The sequence below is a fragment of the Phasianus colchicus genome, chromosome 3 (genome assembly GCF_987193195.1).
Source record: "Phasianus colchicus chromosome 3, bPhaCol1.hap1.1, whole genome shotgun sequence".
NCBI classification, from domain to species: Eukaryota; Metazoa; Chordata; class Aves; order Galliformes; family Phasianidae; genus Phasianus; species Phasianus colchicus.
Genome location: NC_143438.1, coordinates 81,494,398 through 81,511,887, shown reverse-complemented (window position 1 = coordinate 81,511,887; position 17,490 = coordinate 81,494,398). Strand labels below are relative to the sequence as shown.

Sequence of the window (17,490 nt, the reverse complement as noted above, 5' to 3'; positions counted from 1 at the left end):
GTGCGGGCGGGCAGGCCCCGGACTACATTTCCCGGCGTGCCGCGGGGCGGAGCGGCCCCGCCCGGCTGTCAGCGGGAGCCGCAGGTTGATCGCGGCGGCTGCAGATGAGCCGAGCCCGCGCGCGGGCGGGGGGGCGGCCGGGGCAGCGCCGTGTCGGCGGCCGGCGCACTATGCGAGGCCGGGAGGATGGCGGTGGAAGGTAAGGGCTCCGCGTCCCCGGCTCGCCGTCCCTCCTCGGGGTTCCTCCCCGTCTCCTCCCCCGGGCGCTCACCTGCGGCGGGGCGCGGGGCGAGGTGGCGGCCCTGGAGCTCCGGCCCCGCTCTGCCGCCCGCCTCGCCTCGCCTCGCCTCGCCTCGCCTCGCCTCTCCGCCCGGCCCGGCGCCTGCAGCCCGGCAACTTCCCCTCCGGGCCCGCCGCTCCCGGCGGAGCTCCGCCGCCTCTCTCCGCGGCAGCTCCGGCCCTCGTCGCCTCCCGCCGTGCCCTGAGGCCGTGAGCCCGGAGCGCCGAGGCTGCGTGCCCCGCTTCCCTCCCCTTCCCCCCGGCCCCCCCGAAGCCCGGTGCCGTGCCCGGCTCCTGGCGCGGTGCCCTGCCGGGGTGCTGCCCGCCGGGGTCGCCCCTTGGGTGCCGGCTCCTGCGGCGTGTTGGGTGCGTGGCCCTGCTTCTTTTGGGATGTTAAGGGTGGGATGTGGATGGGACGTGCTGTCTGCTTCTGAACTTCCCACAGTTTCCCTCAAGGCATTGAGAGTTCTTGGCTTCAGGTCCCATCTTCTTTCTTCCGTGACTGCAGGACAGTTCTAGAGGTCTAGGTGTGAGAAGCAGCCACCTGTGCTCTTCCTGTGCATAATTTGGGGTCCGTCATTCCTTTTTTGGGGGTGAGGTGTGCTCAATTCCAAGCAGCCTTCGTTCAGCTCCTTTCTTAGGTGAGCTGAGTTTGGTGCTTCCATCTGAGGCTGCATACCACGTCATGACAGGGATGCTGAAGCTGTCTTTTAAGTACTGAAGTGAGCAGCACAAATGAGGGTCAAGCTGAAACGTGGGCCTGCTGAATGCAGTAACATCCTTGCAAACCAAGTTGCTAAGCAAGGTGAACAAAACCACTGTATCTCAGTAGATGTCTGTGTACATCTGAAGTTGTCCATCCTAAATTTTCAGCCTGTCTTTAAGACATGCAGGTTCCTTATGCTCAGCGTGCTTTATTGATTGGCGTTTTTGGTTATAATGATCTATAATGACGGAAAGAAGGTAATGATCTGGAGTAGAAATGTTTCTCATCCCGTGGCAAAAACTTAACTATGTGAACTGAGCATGCGTGCCTGGTAGTGGGTAAGTAAGTGAAATGGACTGCCATGCACCAGATGGTTCACATGCCAGTAGCAACCCTTGTTTCAGTGCACTCTCTAATGTCATCCTTCTTTATTCACTTGATGTCCTCATCAGTCTGTTTGCTAGATTTTTTCAGGTCTGAAATAATTCCTCTCGTATCTGCAGTGCCTTCCGTCTCAGGCTCTAAAAGCTTTGTAAATATTAATGAAGAAAAGCTCTGCTAAACCTTCGGGAAGCAGTGCTTCTCTTTCCTCTTGAGATGATTTGGGATTTGTTTCCTCTTTAACCCCTTCTTCCCATTTCCTCTCTCCAAGATGCATCCCTGCTGTGGGCTCTCAGCATATGCCTTTTTGTCTGTATGTGCTGCTTTTCCCTCGTTTTGATTTTCATCCCTCAATTATTTTGCCTTCGGACTGCTGTACAACTCTGTTCCCCTCACACTATTACAGCAAGATGTCCACTTAGTTCTTCAGCACAGGTAGCCATGTGGCTGTAACTACTTTCTGTGAATGTAGTTCATGCAAATTTAAGTTCTTTTCTTCTCCCTAGGTTTCTATTGGGACCATGCTTCTTTGTTGAAGGTGCTTAAAAGCATGCTTTTATCTTAATGCGTGCTCCACAGTATTGAGCTCCTGGGTGTGGGCTGTGCTCTTTCCATGAACTGTGCCTCTTGGCAGGTAACATGCGGAACTTAGGGAAGCTGAGATTACTTGTCTCTAATGGCTCCTGTCACTGCAGTGTGTGGATCATGCTCTATGAAAAGTCAAGCTGCTGTAGAATTCTTTAAACTTGAAGAGTTTTGTAGAAAAATGCCAGTTTACTGAACTCAAAATGTCTTAGAGTCAGGAAACACAAACTGTTTTGTTTCTTTTTCCAGTTGATTTGTTTTGGTTGGGGGGAAAAAATGTTTTTCTGCTTTGCTGCTTAGGAACTTGAGGGCATAACCTTCTGTGCATCAGCTGTAGAAGCTTGGGAATTAGGAAAACTCTGAAAACCTGGCTTAAGTACGGTTGTATAGCCTTCCTGGTTGAGCTTCCCAGGTTTTCATTTATTTTAGTGCCACAAGGCTTCTGCACTGCTGGGCCAACCCACTTCTTGTATGGACTCATGTCTGGCGCACAACTGGCAGAGAAGGTAGGTTCCTGGGGCATGAGAGAACCTCAGGTCCTGGAACCTCCAGTTCCTGCTGAAGCCAGCATCTGCTGTCTGGCCAGCTCTGCCCCTGCTTTTGTTCTGGGGAAAACACCCATTCCTCAGCTGCAGACATGAACTCAGGGTCAGTTTCTTTTCCCCCTTTCATTTCAGAAATGCCCTATGAGGCTGAAATGAAAACGCTTTGTGATGTTTAGTTTGAGGAGAATCTTTGAAAGAATCAGACTTTGTGTTAATAACCTGTTGAAGTCTTCCTCAAATTTGACTGTTTTCAGTGCTGTCTTAGAATGAACTACTGGAGTTCGGTTATGGTAACAAATATCTAGCAGTTTACTTAAAGAAAACAGATCTCTTACCAGGATAGTCGACAGAGGTAGATTTGCAGATATGAAATAGGAATCTGGAGGATTCTAGAGTTCTTTGGCAGTTACGTGATATACATACCTGAGCAGGGGTTGAAAGAGATTCAGCCAAAATGGAGTTTGAATATGGGTCACTGTATTTGTCTCAGAAGACAGTGTGTGGACTGGGTGGTCCTTTGGGCTGCAGCGTACCAGTGCTTTGGGTGGATGAATGTATCAGTGTCTGCATGGGGAGGGAACCTGTGCTCCTTAGTATGAGCCCATCTAGATGGGAGCACTGCCAAGGTAAGCCTATTTTTAAACCGAACAGTTTTGACAATGTTCCTTTAAGTGTTTTCTTCCCTCTAGTAAGAATGAAAGAACTAGGTCAGAGCCTGTAGAAAAAGGCTTTTGATCCCTGCGACAGTGTTCTCAGAAATATTATTATTATTATTTTTTTTTTGCTCTTGTGCAGCAGAGGTAAAGGGGAAGAAAGACACAGTAGTTTCCCCCTCAATGCTTATTGCACAGGAAAGCAAGAGCCTGACAGCACCCACCCGATAATGTATGCCTGCAGGTAAATCCCACACAGTTCTTTCCCATCTCCTGCAGCTCTGACCCGTGATGTCTTTGAGGTTCCTGAGCAAAAGAAAAAAAAAAGTGTTAATTATATTAGAGAATTGTTTCCTAGTAAACATTTAGTGAAATTCAGTCTAATGTCTTCTGTGTATAGGATTTGGAAAGTATAGGTGTGTGTTTACTGCTAGTCTCCTCCTGAAAGCTGATGGAAAAAATAAATTCTCTACTGTACTATGGCTCTTCTTGTGCTATTGACACTCTGGATATGCCTACCGAAGAACATTTTTCAATAAGAAGTGGTGACTTGCTGACATAAAATGACAGACTCTGGCCTTGCTCCCTGGTGATCCTGAAGGAGGCTGGAGACTTGCAGGACATGGGACAGTTCTGGGGTATGGAGTCAAGGTTAACTGCTGCAGGACTGAAGTTATCTGCAGCCTGTAACCAACTTCTGTCCAACTAGTCCTGAATTTTAGCAGTTTGACATACCTGAGTGGAAAGCCTTTGGGACTTAGTCAGCTCCAGCAGATAATCATAGAATCACAGAATGGCCTGGTTGAAAAGGACCACAATGGCTAGTTTCAACCCCTCTGCTGTGTGCAGGGTCACCAACCACCAGACCAGGCTGCCCAGAGCCACATCCAGCCTGGCCTTGAATGCCTCCAGGGATGGGGCATCCACAACCTCCTTGGGCAACCTGTTCCAGTGTGTCACCACCCTGTGTGTGAAAAACTTCCACCTAATATCTAACCTAAACCTCCCCTGTCTCAGTTTAAAACCATCCCCCCTTGTCCTGTCACTATCCACCCTTGTAAACAGCCATTCTCCTTCCTGTTTATATCCTCCCTTCAAGTACTGGAAGGCCACAATGAGATCTCCCTGGAGCCTTCTCTTCTCCAAGCTAAACGGTCCCAATTCCCTCAACCTTTCCTCATAGGAGAGGTGCTCCAGCCCTCAGATCATCTTAGTGGCCCTCCTCTGAACCCGCTCCAAGAGCTCCATGTCCTTCCTATACTGGGGGCCCCAGGCCTGGATGCAGTACTCCAGATGGGGCCTCACAAGAGCCAAGTAGAGGGGAACAATCACCTCCCTCTCCCTGCTGGCCACCCCTTTTTTAACACAGCCCAGAAGTCAGTTGGCATCAGCAGTTATGAGATTCTAGACTGGAACACAGCAGTTCTCTCACCCTTTTTCACCTGGCAGCACTCCTGTTGGTCTGTAGCATCCAAACCCTTCTATCTAGCTCAGAATCACAGAATCACTAAGGTTGGAAAAGACCTATAAGATCATCCAGTCCAACCATCCACCTATCACCAATGGTTCTCGCTAAACCATATCCCTCAACACAACATCCAAACGTTCCTTGAACACCTCCAGGGTCGGTGACTCCACCACCTCCCTGGGCAGCCCATTCCAGTGCCTGACCACCCTTTCAGAGAAGTAGTATTTCCTAATATCCAGCCTGAATCTTCCCTGGCACAGCTTGAAACCATTCCCTCTAGTCCTATCACCAGTTACACGAGAGAAGAGGCTGACCCCCAGCTCACTACAACCTCCCTTCAGGTAGTTATAGAGAGCAATAACGTCTCCCCTGTGCCTCCTCTTCTCCAGACTGAACAATCCCAGCTCCCTCAGCCGCTCCTCATAAGGCCTGTGCTCCAGCTTTGTTGCCCTTCTTTGAACACGCTCCATGGCCTCAATGTCTTTCTTGCAGTGAGGGGCCCAGAACTGGACACAGTACTCAAGGTGCAGCCTCACCAGAGCTGAGTACAGGGGAACAATTACTTCCCTACTCCTGCTGGTCACACTACTTCTGATACAAGCCAGGATGCCATTGGCCTTCTTGGCACACTGCTGGCTCGTGTTTAGCCGAGAGTCAACCAACACCCCCTGGTCCATTTCCTCTACACAGTCTTCTAGCCACTCCGCCCCAAGCCTGTAGGGTTGCTTGGGGTTGCTGTGTCCAAAGTGTAGGACCCGGCATTTGGTCTTATTAAACCTCATTCCATTGGCTTCAGCCCAGCTATCCAGCCTGTCCAGATCCCTCTGTAGGGCCTCGCTACCCCCAGGCAGATCAACACTTCCAGCAATCTTGGTGTCATCTGCAAACTTACTGAGGTTGCACTCAATGCCCTCATCCAGGTCATCAATAAAGATATTGAAAAGGACAGGCCCCAGCACCGACCCCTGGGGAACACCAGCACAACCCCTGGGGAAACAGCACAACTTCAGAAGACAGGGATTCCTTTTGTGCTCTCACCCCAGTATGCATACGGCTTGGTGGCCAAGTGCTCCTCTGCACTGGACCACTGCTTAGATCTTTCTTGTCTGAGTTGCTACCTTTGAAAAGTCAACTCCATCACAGTTCATTGCACCTGTCTTAAAAAAGACAGAATTAACAATCCCTTTCCAGAGGAATACTGTAGCAATCTAAAGCCAGAAGTCTGTTTTGGACTGCAAGTTCTCATTTTGAGCAGGTACTCTACTTGGGCATCATATAGGGAGAGACTGCAAGCTGAAGTTCAGGAGGTGCATTCCACTGTGGCAATCGGGGACCCCCAGATTAAATTGTGGTGACAGAAAATGGCTTTATGCTGAAGTCTCTGGGTGTATTTAGACTGAGTGGTAAGTGGATATGATTGCAGGTTTTATAGTCGTTTTCCTCTACCTGCTTTCAGAAGTGAACCTGTATTAGGCAGGAATCAAGATAGTTTTGCCTTGGTATACCTAGCTGTGTTTTCTTTGGATAAGATTTGATTGTAGTGTAAGAGTGTACCTGAAAACTCAGAAGTGCTTTCAGGTCAACTAATTTCATGAGTGTTAGTTCTTAGCCTTTAATATGTCTTGAAGACTCCATAGCTTCAGGAGAACACTCATTGACATAAATTGGCTGTTTCAATGCAATGGAATCCCAACACAAGGATAAAACTTATTTAGTGGTAGTGATGATGATGTATGAGTGAAGGGAAGGAAAGGTTCTTTGAAAGCTCGCTTTCTCTAGAATAGAAGGAAAGAAGGCTAGTAATAGAAGATGGATACACATTACTTGAAAGCACTGACAAAGCCAGCACTGTAATATCCCATGTTTATTGCTTAAATGGAACTTATCAAATGGAATTTTTCTTAAGTATTTTTTTTTCCCCTGAGATGTCCAAGTAAGGTAGGTAAATAAAGGAGGTTGTGTCATGTTGTTTCTCAGTTACCTCAGTGTATGAGGCCAAAGCAAGCTGTATAGAGTCTCTGTCTTGGACTTTGCAGGACTGCTTGGTCACAAGGGTTATGGAAGGAGGGCAGCAGTGAGGAGCACTGTAGGTAAGGCACTGTAGCTGAGTGGTGTCAGAATTGCAGATTGGTGCAGGTTTTTCAGCTGATAACACCAGAGAGGATTATATTCAAAACATCTTCCAAGGCTTACCAGTGAGTGTGAATGTAGCTGTCTGGAGATAGCTTTGAGTTACTGTTTTGCCAATTGGACTTCTGAAGTGATGAAGCTAGCTTGCAGAGGTGTTAGAGGGCTGCTGCTCAGAGCACTGCATGTTGAGTTTCTAGGTCAGGGATGCTGCCCTGTCCCACCTTTCTGTTCTCTCTTTTTGCTCAAAGGATATGGTCTTTGAGGCAAGGACTCCCCTTTTTGTGATAAAGAGATCCTCAGAGGTTAGTCTGAGCAATCCTATTGGGAGTTATTTCTCATGAAAGCTGTTGCCTTTGACTGGATACAGGTATTTGGTCTTGAAGATAAACAGCTGAACAACTCATCATTCAATTATTTGCTCAAAGCACGCAGAGAATGTAATTCTGAAAGGTGCCAAAGGCAAAGATGGAGAGAAGGGCCAGAAAATTGAGTAATCTTGAAGTCTTCTGTAACCGTGTTGTTCATCAAAATAGCAAATAGAAATATGAGGAAGAGCTCAAAACAAAGCAAGAAACATGTTTTGTTGTTGTTGTTTTTTTTTTTTTTAATCATTGCATATTGTTCTTCTATTTTGAATACTCTGTGCAGTTTTGCTTGCCACACCCCCAGAAAGACTGGAAATAGTACAGAAAAGGGCATTCAGCTGGTAAGAGATCTGGTGTGTGCTTTGAGGGGAGAGTCTGATTCCTTAGCCTGAAAACGAGATGGCCATGAAGAGAACCCTTAGACACTGATGAATAGTTTGGAAAGGTGAAAAAGGAACTAATTCACAAGGCAGAACAATGAAGGCATTGGATTTTTAAGAAAAAAATTAATTTAAAACAAAAAACCAACAAACTTTTCTGTCTAACACAGTACCTTGGGTACAGTCTTCAACCTTAGGCCATTCCTAACCTGCGGAAGAAAAACTAAGTCACACGCACTGCTCTTGCAGCATTCCCTTAAGCATACAGAGCTAGACTTTGTCTGATCCTTCCTGAACACTTCTGTGAGAAAGTCTAGCTCATCTTGTGTGTATTCAGAATAACTTGCTACAGGAACAGTAACCAAGAGGAGGATTGGTTCAGGGCAGCCCAGAAGGACAGAGAGGAGGTGGGGAGTTGGACACTGTGCTGCAAGAATCTAAACAGATGGCAGTGTGTAAGATGTATATTGGGAAAAGGAAGCTACATAACAATTGATACTACACCATAAGAGGAATTGTCTGCTATGTCAGGCCAATGGGACTGGGGTGCAAATAGAAGTGGGGCCTAGATTTAAGCTGCAGCTGTTGAAATGGCATCCTGGAAAATGCTGGTTCCCCATAGCAGGTAGAGATGGAAGCTGTTGTTACTGCAGTGCTGGAGTGAGCTGAAGATGGTCCAGTCCAACACCTTTGGAGAGCCTGAAGCAGTTCAGCTCTATACATCTTACCCTTACCTGCCCATGGCACGAGCCACTGATATCGTTCCCTTGTCTCTACACAGTGGCCTCATTCTCTCTCCAGAGGCATTCTGAGGCAGAAGGGCTATGAAGTGGATGGTAAAGGAGTTGCTGTCACTGACATCATCCATCCGCCAACTAAACTTGACTTTGAAGAGCAGATTCATGACTCTGGGCAGCAAGAGTTCGCTCTCATATATGCTGCTCCTGGATGAAGCAAGCAGATGCACAGCAGGCCTGAGTGTGTACTGAAGTCACTTCTGCATTCAGTTACACAATTGAGAATGCTTACGGGGAATATGTGGCTGAACAGGAATAGGGCTTGAGGAAGATATTCAGCATGGACTGTAGCCTTTCTTTAGTGCAGTCCTGTCCATTTCTATCTAACATGGAACCTTGACAGCTCTTGAGACAAACACTAACATCACTATTTATCTCCACTCCCCTGTGCGTTTGCTTTCCTCTGCCCTGTTTCTGTGGGCTTGCTGTGGTTTTGTTGTGTTTTTCTTTTTGGGGGAGGGGATTTTAGTTGAGTTGATTTGCTTCTCTGCAGATAATCTAGTAAAAGGAAGAAACAGACTTTTCATAATGCCGTTTCATAAAAGAAAAGAAAGAAGAATTTCAATGTGTGTAAATAGAAGCTTTCTCCTGGATCTCCCTCTGGCAAAATAATTTCCTGCTTTCATCTAATGGTTTGTTGCTATGTGGACCAGCTGTGGTAGTGGAGGGAGTAGGATGCAGTGGTATAGTAAGCAGTAGGAGGTGAAGGATTTTACTGGGGGAAGGAAAGAAGATGTTTCTAGGCTGTTTCACTAAATGTACAGGGGATGGGATGACCTTGAAGAACTTAGAGGCGGTTGAGAGCAACCTCTAAATTTCCATGTGTTCAGCAGACACTGGCTTTCATTAGGTGCAGCAGGGCAAAGGCAGAGATACGTGATGTGTGACTGGAATGATGCACCTCTGGTGCAGTAGTACTGACTTACGTGCATCTGAGCTGGGCTTAGTAGGCTGCACAGGCCTGGTTTGTGGTGGACTGTGATGAGTAATCTGTGAAGCAGAAATATTTAGAAGGTACTCATCTGGTGGCTACGAGACAAGTTTTCTCCAGGTATACTGGAACTACTGAAGACTTGTTTCTCACCCAACTACAGCATTTGTTTTCAATCCACTTTGTCTCCAAGTTCACTGTTAAGACATCAGCAGGCAGCAAACAATGGTATTGCCTCTGGAGTTCACCAGTCAACTGATGACAGACAGTTGATGTCTGGTGGATGCTTTTTCTCCAGTGAGGGCATTTGTGTAGCTCTTCCTCTCTACCTACTTATTGATTTGTGTTCAATATACTTAAGCCTCTCACTCCTGTAACACTGCCCTTGACTGGAACTCTGTGCATCTGGCAGACCTACCAGATGTCCAGAGGATTTGTTTCACTTTTCAGGATAAACTTTGTAGGTGCTGGCATAAGTTTTCTTATTAACAAGGAATGAAAGTAATTGTTAATTTGTTTTGCAGTCAGTTGTTCAAAATATGTTTTTGTAAACATGCAGTATGTGTTACTTGCATTCTTTTTTAATTTTTACTCTAAGATCCATTTTGCTCTGGGGCAATTCATTCTCAACAGTCCCCTTCTTTGCCAGTGTTATCTTCTTTGTACCCTTGCTGGATTTGGGACAGACCTGTCTTATTCACTGAACTGGGCTGGTTTTCAATGAGTCTCTGTTGCTAGTGTGAATTCAAGAGCAGCTTGCACCAATTGTACATTTATTAAAATAGAATGAGAAAATGCTTCAGAAATAATTTGGCTGCTCAGTCGTTGTCTCTGCTTTTCATCACACAATCCTGTTGCTCTTACAAAAGGCAGAGCTTGCATTGCTGAGGCTCCAAGGCCTGTCTGGTGTAGTGACAGTATGCAGGCTGTCTCCTGAAAAGCAGGTGGAACAGAAACATCTTTGTTTAGCAGCATTGCTAAAACCTATGGAATAAGAAATGGAAAGTGGATGTTGCCATATAAAAGATGAACAGGTAGTTTCCAGTAGGAAAGCTGTCAAAAATGCAGGGGCATGTGGAATGTGGTTTGAGAAGGAATGGTGTGTAGTGGCACTTGGCTTGGTACCATGGAGTAATTCCACAGTTGCAGTTGCTTTACACTTTGTCTGGCTGTCCATGTCTGAGCTTTGAACCCAAACCTCCTGGTGCAACTCATCATTAGCAGCACTTTGCAAAACTCCCCACAGCTCAGGCCTGGCACAGCCTATTTGTAGTTGCTTAATGCTGATTTTTGCTGCTGACTAACAGATGCAGATAGCTAGGTGCCCATGTTACTTTAACAAAATCCTTTGGGACTGCAGCCTTCAAAGAGTTTTCTGGTGAACCCTGTATTGAAGTTGAAAAAAGATCCTGAATGTCTTGGGCTTCTTGGTTCTGTGTGGATACTACTGATGTGCTGGCTACTAGCTAGGCAGATCAGAGCAACGCTGAGATCTTGAAGGCAGTTTGTCAGTGGGTTGCCTACACTATTTACTAGATACCAACATAAGTAGCAGGTTAGATTTATATGAGACTTAGATTACAGCTTCAGCTGGTCCAAAGTAATGGGTTGATGGAACTGTGCTAGTTTACATTAGCTGGATGTATGGATAAATAATTCCTATAGGTAAAAGTTAGACAGTTTCTCAAAACTAGAAGCTGATTGAGAAGCAGATGATCCTAGCTTCCAGAAGTTTGGGAGGAGACGCGGATCCTTCTGGCTTATTTGGTCAATGTGAGCATCAGTCCCCATCTGGAAATCTGTTTTCTATGTGAATGTCTCTCTGCAGCTGACCAACCCAGTTAGAGTGGTCTGTGACTGATACCAAGCAAAAACTCTGGGGATGCTGTTTTTGCAGATAGCATTGAAATGCAGCACCTGGAAGTATATAGCAGCCTAACTGGAAGAGCTGACTGCAGAAGGTTGCATTGGAGCTCTTGCTTTTGGTGAAGGACCAAGCGAAAATGGAAAGGTTGAGTATAGTGAGAGCTGCTGTCCTCAGGTCTTGCTGGATGCTCTCTTCTGGAAAGACCTGTTCAATCTTTGTGACTCTTTGTGATACTTGGGTATCCTGTTCGTTCCATCTGCATGGACTAACTTCTGTCCCTTTCTAAGGTAGTGGCATTTGATGATGGGAATGGTAGGTGGTTTGTATGGACTTACCTCCTAGCATTGTGCAGCCAAGCCTGTGGCATGAGTACATAAAAGAAAGCTTGCACGTTTGTAAGTATTTGATGTTTGAAAGTTTTCTAAGAATTTAGAGGTTGGATGGGCCTCTCCTGTGCCTGCTTTTTGTCTCCAAAGAGAAAAAGCTAGCACATGACTGTGATGCACGCAGAACACGGCATATGAGTAAGAAGATGCTATTTTTACTCAATCACTTTTCAGAATAGAGCAATTGTTATTGCATGTAACTCGAGCTCTTGCCAAATGTGCTTTAATGTAGTCTTAATTGATCTGCTTAAAATCTTAAGCAGCCAGCAGAATTCCCACTGAAACAGGTAGTTCAGACACGTCTGACACAGAAGGCAGTGGAGCACGCAGGGGCAGCGGCTGATGGGAGATTTGATCATCTAAGCCTGGAGCTCACAGATGGAGAGACTGAGACTTCCCATCTGGCCCTGCACGAAGCTGGGTGTATCGAGGCTGTCCTTTGAAGAGAGCCTTCAGGCTTTCACAAGAGGAGGTTTACAGAGTATCCTCAAGTAAAAGGGAGGGCCTCCCCCCAGATGCCAATAGCTTGCTGTGGCTCTTGGTGACTTTCATGTACCATCAAGCGTGCTCAGACAAGCTGTTTCTTGGCTGCTTGCCATTTGTGATGCAAACATGTATGGGAGGAAGGCAGCTAGGGAAGCAGAGCATTCTCAGTGCCCTGCAAGCTCTCTTCAAGCTGTGTACACATGCACTGAGGGATCTGCGTGGGTGCAGAGCTCTGCTCATGTAGCAGCTTCTGTAGGGCAATGAAATTGCCTGCTCTGTCTGCACAGAAAGGGCTTGGGTTTGTGTTCTAGAGTGTGAGAAAACACACTGTGTTGGATTTATTCATTTCCTTTCGTAGTTTTTTATGGGGGCAGATGTGGTCATTTCCCCATTTTTGGGTGCCCAGTCTGCCGTTATCTCACAGTTTCTGCTTCTCATAACTTGGCAGAGCTCAGCAGTCTTTCCTTCAAAGTTATTGGAAAAAAGGCTATTTTCCTGTAGATTCAGCTCTACTATTGAGCTAGGCTTACAAGAGCACTTAAGTACCTTTGTTTTAAATAATAGTCAGTTTTCTAAATGTTATCTGTAGATCTGTGTCATTGTATGCCAACACCATTCATCATGTGCCTGTTGCTGGGCTGTACAGAACACCCAGCCTTTCTCCTCAACAGTAATAAGTTCCCACCACAGAAAGCTTTTAATCCACACACGTAACAATTGTTGGGAAACCTGATTAGCTGTTAGATGGGGTTTTCAGAACAGGGCTAACTGGTGGGCATAAGGGGAAAGGAGAACTTCAGTGATTTGAAACTGGATGATGAATTGTATTTCTGAAACATATGGACGATGTATGGAAGAATAGTGGAAGAAGTTCTTCAAAAAGTGGTGATACTGCTGGTACAGTGTTAGGCTCATAGTGATATGCAAGAAGTCTCTGTAGACTTTTGTTATCTGGGAATAGTGAAGTGGGTTCAATCTGTCGGAAGTGCTGAGACTGTGAGGTTATTGTTAAGGCAGTGGCATGGGGAAGTGACCTGAATGCGGTAGGTGGGATGTCCTAGCATTAGCCATGACCAGGAGGAAGACAAGTAAGAGCCTGGACAAGTATTTTAGCAAGAAACTCCTTTGTCTTTATTTAAAGAGAACCTTTTTTTCAGATGAACGCTGTTAATTCCCAGAAGAGATGAGCTTTACAATTAAGAAGAGTCAGCTGAGATGGGAGAAGTTCAGTTGTGATAAAGTTAGTGAATTGAGATCTCTGTAAGAGCTGCTAGGTTCAGTCCTACAGAATTTCAAGCCTCATAGCTGTCAGCCCTCCTGTACCTCTGTGTAGCCAATCTTGATGTTTAGAGCTGGTCTTATCTAGCTGAAATTATACCAGGTGCTAATTTAAGTAGAGGGCATGTTTTTGCTGACCAAGCCTTGATCTATTTCCCTGCTTTTAACAAGACTTGAAAGAACAATTATGGTTTGTACTGCACATTTAAAGAGACAAGAGTTCCACCTCTGCTTGCTATAGAGCTGGATATATGGAATTTCCGTGCAGTAACAGGAAATAAGACCATGCAAGCAACTTCCCTTCTTTACTTCTGTGTAGCTGAGAGTTGGAGGTTACACTGGAAAAGGCTCTATTGAGCTGCCCCCCTGTCAGTGGCTCATGACAAAGAGATATTAGCTTTGCCAACTGACTGGAATGATGCTTATTCTCCCTTATGCAGTTGTTCCTTTTGTGTTGACCCTCTCCCTGTGCTGAGGCTCTGCTGTGCCTTCCTGAAGGAATGCAGCCAGCCTAGGCTTAGAGGTAAGGCTGCAATGAGGGGAAAGAAAGGAAGAAAGAGATGAGCATTTTCCTTCTCCTCCTGCAAAAGAAAAGAAAGTTGTCATTTTCTCCCAACCTGATATCAGTAGCTAGGAAAAAAATCTTTTCTGAAGCAGCCTGGGATGCTTTTAAACAATCAGCTCTTTCCAATAAAAAGGTATTGGGGGTGTATATATTTGCCAGCAGCCTCTCCAATTTATTTTTTCCTCCTGTATCCTGAAGGAGCACAATATAAAGCATTGCTGTAACAGCACTAACATTTGTTACTCTTGAAAGAATGATAATCTAAGAGTCAAGCAGCATCTTGCCGCCTGATTCATTTATTTCTTAAGCCATCCAGGTGATGATACCATGTTATCAGAAATCTGGATCATTTGTTTCCTGTAATGTACAGTGAATCAGTGCTGTAACCTAGAAGGCTTTCCTTGTCATCCCACCTTCCTCCCCAGTGTGTATTGTCCAGAGCCCACTGGGAAGGGATGAGCAGATCACAGAAAGCTTGCTGCTGGAGTGATCTTCCAGCTGCAGTGAAAGCCTGCTGTGCTTTGTGATTTCTCAGTGGTGAGAAAGGGGGCTGACAGATGGACACTGTTTGTGGGTGCTGCTGAGGTATTTAACATTCCAAAGATGTATGAGAGAGTCTTCCTATTCAGCTGGGCAGGATTCTTGCAGAAGACAGTGGTTATTTTATGGATGCAATTCCTTACCAAGTGTCTTCCTCATCTAGCTTCTAGCCCCTGCTCTTCTACAGATGGTTAGCATACCTCTCAGTTTTGGTGAAGGAGGGGAACTGTGCTCTGAAATCTGACTGCTAACAGAACTGCTTCCATGTACACTGGGCTGTGGAAAAACCTGTCTTGATGGCTCACGTCTATCTTTTCTGTGGAAATTACTTTTTCTTTCAGGTAAGCAAATGTGATCTAGAAAAAAATAATGACAGGTGAGTGTGGTCTAGGAGAGAGGAAATTTTTTGGTATCCATAGACTCACAGTAATGTAATTGTAAGCCTTCCAATTGTAAGGAATCTTCTTGAAACCTCCCTTGGGAACTTAAAATTGCTGAGGAGCAGCTGGGCAGGTTCGTGATACCTCCCCACAAGGGCTGTGCAGCCAGAGCAAGTGAAGTCTGTTAGCTTCACTGCAGAAAGAGGTTCTGCAAGGGAAAAATCAAGCAGCTGTTATCAAGTTTAGTTCCATTGTAGTCCTGTAGCCACAATAAAAGCAAAATCTGGGAAGGGGTTAGTATGGCATATGTCTAGAAATACAGGACTCAAAAGTTAGGAAATGCTTCTACTAAGGTTGTTGAGTTTTGAGTGTTGATATTTTGGTATGACTCAGTGGTGTGGCTGGGAAAAGCTGTAGGAAGAAAGGAGTGACTTGAGGGCAGTCATCTGTTCTCCTTCCTCACCGATGAGAGGCAAGGCCAGAATGAGGAGACTTGCTTTGGCTTTGCCTTCAGCACTGGATTGAATAAGGGAAGAGAGACTTCAAATGAAAGAGCTCTAGCTAGAATTAGGGAAGAGCACTTTGGAGTTGGCGTGTGAAACTTGGGCTCTGTAACAACTCTGTGAAGAAACTGCAAATGCCTGGCCTGCTCGAATGATAGGGAAAGATGGCAGGTATGAACAAATGACAGCTGCACATCCCTCTTCCTTTCCATGCTTTTAGGTTCCCATACAGTCATTCACAGTAAGAGTGGAATTTAGTTCCCTTCTATTTTTTACCATAATTTGCTGGTTTTCTATTGGTCAGTGACAGATTTTTTTTTTTTCACTTTTAGAAATAATGGCTGCAATTTGTAATAAAACATTACAGTTCTTTACTGCTTTCTACCACTCACTGAAGTTAATGAATTGCCCTTCACAGAATTATAGAATCATAGAATTGCTCAGGTTGGAAAAGACCTTAAAGATCATCAAGTCCAACCACAACATAACCGTACAACCCTAAGCTGTTTCCTTGACTTGAAGGTAGGACATATTTTGATCCTTAAACTTACAGGTGTAGTTATTGTGGTCCCTGTATGAATCTTTCACTGTTTACAAATATGTGGCTGTTTCTGAAAAGCCCAAAGAAAAAATGCAAATTTTTGACCCTTTGGGTTTCCTTTAATTCTGCACCAAGGAATTTCTATTATTTAGTACTTTCAGTTAAGACTCTGGAATTTGAGTAATGGATATTCAAAAGGTGCTGTAGCTGAAGGGCCCTTTACCCATACTGAGGCTGCTGAAGCCTGTTTTCTATGGGAGGCTTCTGGGGATGATCGCACGCATGGCTGCCAAAGCTGGCAGCTCTCATTCCTTCCCCTGCTCTCCACCCTTTACACCTAAGTCAAGCAAGAGTGAAAGGGCAGCTTTTATTTTGGCTTTATATTGTTTTTTTGGGTTTCCATTTGATATATCAAAGATTGCACAACTCTATGTGAGCAAAGCTCTTCTATTGCAGGGGAAGTTTGGGCTATTAATTACCAGCTGTGCTAGGAGCAGTGCACAGAAATACTGAACAGAAATACAGCAATCTGATGCTTGCATGAAGGAGAAGTTGCCCTAGGATCTATACATCTTAAAATCTCTGCATGTGCCAAGCAAGTTGTTAAGGCTGCTCTCTATGCGAGTGCTGGAACTGTGAAATTTCAGGCAGAAAACAATTAAGCTACCATGGTAGTTCTAAAAGTGCATTTCTATGGTATGGTTTGCACTCATTTGTTGTTTTGTTTTTTTTCGTTTCCTCTGGCTGCTTTCCTTATCCTCATGTCGTTAGTCCACACCTCATTATATGCTCCTAGAAAGTGCATCCCTTGTGCTTGTTAGGATGGTGTAGGTGGTGATTTGCAGCAGTACAAGGTGCTGAAGGGGAGATAATCAGCTGGCTAAGTCATTACTCTATGCAGAGACCGACTTTCTGACTTGCTGTGCACAGCTTACTTGACCCACATTGTTTGGAACTGTGAATGTTGCAGTTAATAGAAAATGTAATAGAAAAACTTTAACTTACTTGCCTAGAAAAGAGGAAAAAGGTACAGCTGAAAGCTAAATACAGGCAATATATTGTCCTACACTAGTAAAAGCTGTAAGTTGAGAGTCTTAGACCCTGTAGTGATGCCAGTAGGGTATAGTGTGACACAGAGGCTTATATAGTGCTACATTCCCTCTCATTTTCTTCCTCAAATATCTCACCCTGAATCTGTGTCAAGCTACAGACATATCTTTTGCTGTTGTTTGACATAACTCTGTTCCCATATGGCATTCCCCAGTACTTTGTGATAACTGTTTGCAATGTTTGGATTCTTCTTTCCTAAGCAATGTTTTCCTTGTCATATTTTTTTCCCAGCTATCCATTGCAATCTGAATCCAAATGGTATTGATCACCCTGTCTCCACTGAAGGTATTAATCTGCAACTTGAAGGTGAGGGAGCTGAATCCCCCCCTGCCAAGAACAGCAGTGCTCCAAAAGGACCTGAATCAAAAGAGACGCCCAAGAGGCAACAAGTGGAGCCAGAAATATCTAAGGTAGGTAGGACTGGATCCTTATATATTTTAATTAGTCTTTAATAATCCATGCATTTTGAAGTCCTAGCTGCTTAAAAAGCATTTATCATTTTATTAAAGGCATACAAAGGTACAAAAATAAGTATAAGGAAGTATGCTTCCAATTCTGCTGTTTCTTGTTTGAAGTGCAGGTGAATGTGTGCACTCTGGACACTTTGGGTATAG

At 45.2% G+C, this 17,490-nt stretch overlaps 1 protein-coding gene across 4 annotated transcripts in view; it reads left to right on the top strand.

Moving 5' to 3' along the window:
* The first annotated feature begins 43 nt into the window (after positions 1–43).
* SAMD12 (sterile alpha motif domain containing 12) overlaps positions 44–17,490 on the top strand; it is a 171,913-nt gene continuing 154,466 nt past the window's right edge. For 3 of the 4 annotated variants that reach the window (XR_016465298.1, XR_016465297.1, XM_090137927.1), the window contains exons 1-2: positions 44–199; positions 17,108–17,286. Coding sequence is in view for 1 of the 4 variants with exons in the window: in XM_090137927.1 (XP_089994053.1) it covers positions 187–199; positions 17,108–17,286 (192 nt within the window). In the remaining 3 variants the exon portion in view is untranslated. Of the gene's footprint in view, positions 200–17,107; positions 17,287–17,490 lie in introns of those variants that run through there. The other variant, XR_016465299.1, reaches the window with a different exon arrangement.